The 5,173-nt window shown below is 39.9% G+C and overlaps 1 protein-coding gene across 1 annotated transcript; it reads right to left on the minus strand.

Moving 5' to 3' along the window:
* Nucleotides 1–1,682: 1,682 nt before the first annotated feature.
* LOC120207558 lies at nt 1,683–3,999 on the minus strand. Its single transcript, XM_039206997.1, has 4 exons — nt 3,655–3,999; nt 2,725–3,558; nt 2,456–2,583; nt 1,683–2,187 (listed from the first exon to the last, which is right to left on the minus strand). Exons 1-4 carry the CDS (start codon nt 3,997–3,999, stop codon nt 1,683–1,685), a joined length of 1,812 nt encoding a protein of 603 aa, XP_039062928.1.
* Between the last annotated feature and the right edge of the window lie 1,174 nt (nt 4,000–5,173).

Here is a 5,173-nt window from a genome sequence, read left to right on the forward strand (position 1 = left end):
TTCAACAAATATCCTTTTATTGCTTCAAAAGCTCCTTGGCAATCATCATTCCATACTCCTGGATTATTTTTACGAAGAATGCGAAAAATAGGATCACACTTCTCGGTTAATTGTGAAATAAATCGGGCAATATAGTTTAATCTTCCCAGGAATCCTCGAACTTCTTTTTTTGTTTGTGGGGGTGGTAAATTTTGAATATTTTTGACCTTGTCAGGATCCACTTCAATCCCTTTTTTGCTTACTACAAACCCCAAGAGTTTTCCCGATGTTACCCCGAAGGTACACTTGCTTGGATTGAGTTTTAACTGGCATTTCCTTAATCTTTGGAAGAGTTTCCTCAGATTCTCGATGTGTTCTTCCTCCGTTTTAGCTTTAACAATCATATCATCGACATAGACCTCTATTTCCTTATGCATCATGTCATGGAATAGTGTTACCATAGCCCTTTGATAGGTTGCCCCTGCATTCTTTAGCCCAAACGACATCACCTTGTAACAGAATATGCCCCACATGGTGACAAATGTAGTCTTTTCCATATCATCTGAATGCATCTTTATTTGATTATAACCTGAAAACCCATCCATAAATGAAAATAGAAAGTTTCCAGCTGTATTGTCCACTAGGGTGTCTATGTGTGGCAGAGGGAAATTATCTTTCGGACTGGCCCGATTAAGATCCCTGTAATCAACGCACATACGGACTTTTCCATCTTTCTTTGGTACTGGAACAACGTTCGCTACCCATTCTGGATATTTGGCCACTTTTAGGAACCCGACATCAAATTGTTTTTTTACTTCTTCTTTAATTTTAAGCAGCATTTCAGGTCGCATCCTTCTGAGCTTTTGTTGTACCGGTTTACATTCGGGCTTTATTGGCAATTTATGTACCACTAACTCAATGTCTAAACCTGGCATGTCCTCATACGACCAAGCAAACACATCTATGTACTCTAGAAGCAGCTCAATCAGACTTTGTCGTCCCTCAGCAGATATGATAGTGCCAATTTTTATCTCCTTTTTATTTTCCTCTGATCCCAGATTCAAGATTTCAATGGGATCTTCATGAGGAAGAATTTGTTTATCTTCTCTCTCTACCATTTTTAGTAGTTCAGAAAGTAAGTCACTTCCCTCGTCATTATCATAACCTTCAATTTCCCCTTGACATATGGGCAGCTCGAAATCTATCTTCGGGTCAAAGTCATCAGTATTCATACTATTGATACCAGAGGTCCTGAAAGAATAACAAACGAGAGGATATATATACATATACAAATACAGGAGGATCTAACCCATATCAAAATAGAATGAAATAATAATATATAATAAAGAAATAAATAAAAAATGCAATAGATGATGTTTGCCATTTCGTGAATTAACAGGAATCCATCATTTATTAAAATAAAAAAGCAGATAGATTAACCCCTTACAGAAGATCACATATTGTCCCGGGGTTTAGACAATAGGGAAAGTTTTTGTGCATTACTCTGAAATAGTTTTGTAAACTACATATAATTCTTCTGCAGTCCAATTGTTTAGCACAAAGCCTGGTGGTGCGGGGTAAATGCCCATAGCCACTCCGTCTTCGATTCCTTCCTCTGATATCACATTTATACCCAAATCCCTCAGGGCATTTTCAATAACAGGCTCTTTAGATGATCGGTCCCCCTGAAACATGTGGCCCCCTTATATGAAGGTGTCACGCAGCGATGGGAAAATCATAGGCTCCCACTTAATATCCTCCCTGGCTAACCTGGCTCTCCTCTTTTCCTGGCACTTTTGAACATTTTTCAATTTTTCCTTTAAAGTCGGGCGATATCCTAGACCAAAACGATCTAGCTTAAAACCGGGAAAAGCTGGACTAATATTCCCCTGTAAGCGACTCCCTAGCCCTCTTCCAACCTTAGCTCCTCTTCCCAGGGTCATTTTCAGTCCCATTTTGGTATAGTTTGATAGCCTAGGCTTTGGAATTTTCTTTCTTTCAGCAACAAATGTGGCATTAATAAATTCCAGGACTCTGAAAGTGCACTCGACTGCATCTTCATCTACTTCAACATATTGAGCGGTAGTAGATATGGAAGCAATGATATCTTCCTCGGCATTAATGCATACCAATCTCCCCTCAATTACAAATTTGAGTTTTGATGCAGAGTAGATGGAACGACTCCTGCCTGGTGGATCCAAGGCGTTCCTAACAAACAGTTATAGGAGGGCATTATATCCATTACAAGGAATTCGACCTCGTAGGTTGATGGGCCTATGGTTAAAGGAATATCGATCTTCCCTAAACTTTCTTCTTTGTTCTATCAAAAGCTCGAACGATGCTTTGGCAATTTCTCATGTGTGTACTATCGACCGGTAGTTTCTTCAAGGTTACTAATGGCATCACATTCAGGGCAGAACCGTTGTCAATTAGTACTCGCGATAACACATGTCCCTTGCATTGGATGGTAATGTACAGGGCTTTGGGATTGCCCATCATTCCGGACAGGATCTCGTCATCAGAGAAAGAGATAAAGTTATCCGCCTGAATATTTGCAACCAGTCGGTCTATTTTTTCCACTGGTACATCTTTCGGTACGAAAGTCTGATTCAAGATTTTCAACAAGGCGTTTCGATGTGCCTCAGAGCTTAATAGTAAAGCTAGGATTGAGATACGAGCTGGAAATTTGTGTAATTGTTCAACAATGCTATATTCGCTATGTTTCAAGAATTTTAAAAACTCTACAGCATCATTTTCGGTTACAGGCTCATTAATTGTCGGCTCATCATTTTTCAATAATATCTCAACCCTTTTTCCTTTATCAACGGTCGTCATTTTCTCGGGTTCACTGGTCTGGTTGGGAGAATAACATCTCCCACTTCTGGTGAAATGGCCTACCTCGTCCACCTCTTCCTTAGCAACCTCTGAACTCTCAACATTCTTTAATTGGCATCCATACCTCCAAGGTACCTGCTTGTTGTCCTTATAAGGAAAGGACGACGGAGGCGTGATCACTATTTTAGGGATTAACCTTTCCATAGTCTGGGCTTTCGGTGTGATGACTAAAGGGCAGTTAGTATTGTAAACTCCCTTGGATGTGCCTTCGGAAGCGCAAATCTCAATCTCTTTCTCTTTCGTAGCTTCATGGTAAAATTCCATATCTTTACTATCTATCAGCCTTTGAACCAAGGCCTTGAACTCATCAGAGTTTTGAATGACATGATCCTCGCAACAGTGGTAGGGGCAAGCATGCTTATTTTCGTTAGCATTAAAGGTCAACCAGCCTATTTTGACCATTTTCCCCCATACCCAATGCATGGATGACTTCACTTCTTTGACTTTGGTAATGACTCCGTTCCCTTTTTCTTCAATAACAGCATTAACCCCTGTCCCTGTATGATTCGGGAGTGGGTTCTGAGCCACATTGGGTTGCTCACTGTCACCGAAATTGATGACATTTCTTTGTCTTAATCTATGCACCAACTTTTTAAAGGCCGGACAGTTTTCAATTGAATGCCCCGATGCCCCCGCATAATACTCACATTGAGCATTGATGTCAAACCATTTTGGGTAAGGAGGCTGTATTGGAGAAGTGTGGTAAGGTGACACCACATGTTTATCATACAGGATCTGGAATAGTTCTTTATAGGTCATGGGGATAGGGCCAAATTGAACCCTTTCCCTTTCCTGTCTTGGTTCTTTCGCCCTTTGCTGGACAGGATTTAATGTTGACGATACAGTGGCTTGTGGTTGAGATACTGTAATGTTATTAGAATCATATTTCTTCACATTACTGACCTCATTATCCTTCCTTCTTGCTGGAGGCTTTCGGCTAGATTCTCCCCCGTCTAGCTTCCCGCTTTTGATCGCCATCTCAATCATTTCTCCTGCGTTGACTATATCAGCAAAAGTTTTGGACGAATTTCCAATACGATGTCCAAAGAATGGGGCCCTCAGAGTATTTACAAAGAACATATTAGTTTCTTCCTCCTCTAATGGTGGATGAACTTGTACAGCCATATCTCTCCACCTTTGGGCATATTGCCTGAAGCTCTCATTGGATCTTTTTTCCATACTCTGTAACAGAATTCGATTCGGCCTCACATCTTTTACGTGCTTATATTGCTCTAGAAAAGCCTTAGCCAAATCCTTCCAGGATTTAATCTGAGCTCGGCTTAACTGATTGTACCAACGGACTGCTGAGCCTGTCAGGCTCTCTTGAAAACAATGAATTAATAGCTGATCGTTTCCCACATAGCCTTTTATTTTTCTGTAAAACATGGTAATGTGTGCAGAAGGACAACTGGTGCCATCAAATTTCTCGAAGTCTGGAACTTTGAACTTCGGTGGCAACACTAAATCAGGGACTAGACTTAGCTCTCTGGCGTCAATTCCATATAAGCTAGCATCTTCTTTCATAGCTCAGAATTCATGCTTCATTTGTTCCCATTCTTTCTTAATCTCCTTATCCTGTTCTTTTTTGTCTTCCTCATCGAGATCAGGGACATCTTTAATTGGTTGCGGGTTTGTAGAAGAGCCAGGTAGGTTTACTTGTATTTTTTTCGGTTGGATGATCGTGGCTTGTTGTGCGTGGATATGCGGTGGTGTGAAACCAGGGGGATATAATGGTTCCTCGGAAGTATGACCGATAACTGGAGTCTCTTCTCGGATTATACTATTTCCTTGTAGCAAACTAATCAGCTTTGCCATCATGTCGTCTTGAGCCTTCATCATCTGTTCGCGCATATCCTCTTGCGCTTTCTTTAAATTCTCTTGCATTTCAGCTTGAATTTTTTCAATGTGTGCGATTTTGTCATCCATTTTCTTGGTTGATTGACGAGTACCGTATGGGTGTGAGGTGTATGCCAGAATAACTACAAATGATTGGAAATTGTATTTTATTATTTGTTGAATTTTAATGAATGAATTGTTATAATATATCATTAAGATTTTGAAAATTTAGAAAAAAAAACATATGAAAATGCTAATGCAAATGCAACCCGATATTGATTCCAAAATAACTTAGTTTATAAAAAAAGTACTCAACAACACACAACGTCTAAGCACTTAGGCAAAGAGATTATATTGATATGATTACTAAACATAGAATCTTGCCCTATTCCCTAATCTCTCGAGCTCTATCATCAATCCCATGATGCGGCGTTCTTCCTCTGATTCTGGAATCACAAAAACT

Source organism: Hibiscus syriacus, unplaced genomic scaffold (assembly GCF_006381635.1).
Source record: "Hibiscus syriacus cultivar Baekdansim isolate YM2019G1 unplaced genomic scaffold, ASM638163v2 tig00000477_pilon, whole genome shotgun sequence".
Classification (NCBI taxonomy): Eukaryota; Viridiplantae; Streptophyta; class Magnoliopsida; order Malvales; family Malvaceae; genus Hibiscus; species Hibiscus syriacus.

Coding starts and splice junctions, on each gene's coding strand:
- LOC120207558 (XM_039206997.1), bottom strand. CDS start 3,999: ATGGCTGTACAAGTTCATCCACCATTAGAGGAGGAAGAAACTAATATG. Junction 3,559..3,654: donor CAAGACAGGAAAGGGAAAGG/GTTCAATTTGGC, acceptor TCTCCAATACAG/CCTCCTTACCCAAAATGGTT. Junction 2,584..2,724: donor CTGTAACCGAAAATGATGCT/GTAGAGTTTTTA, acceptor ATCTTGAATCAG/ACTTTCGTACCGAAAGATGT.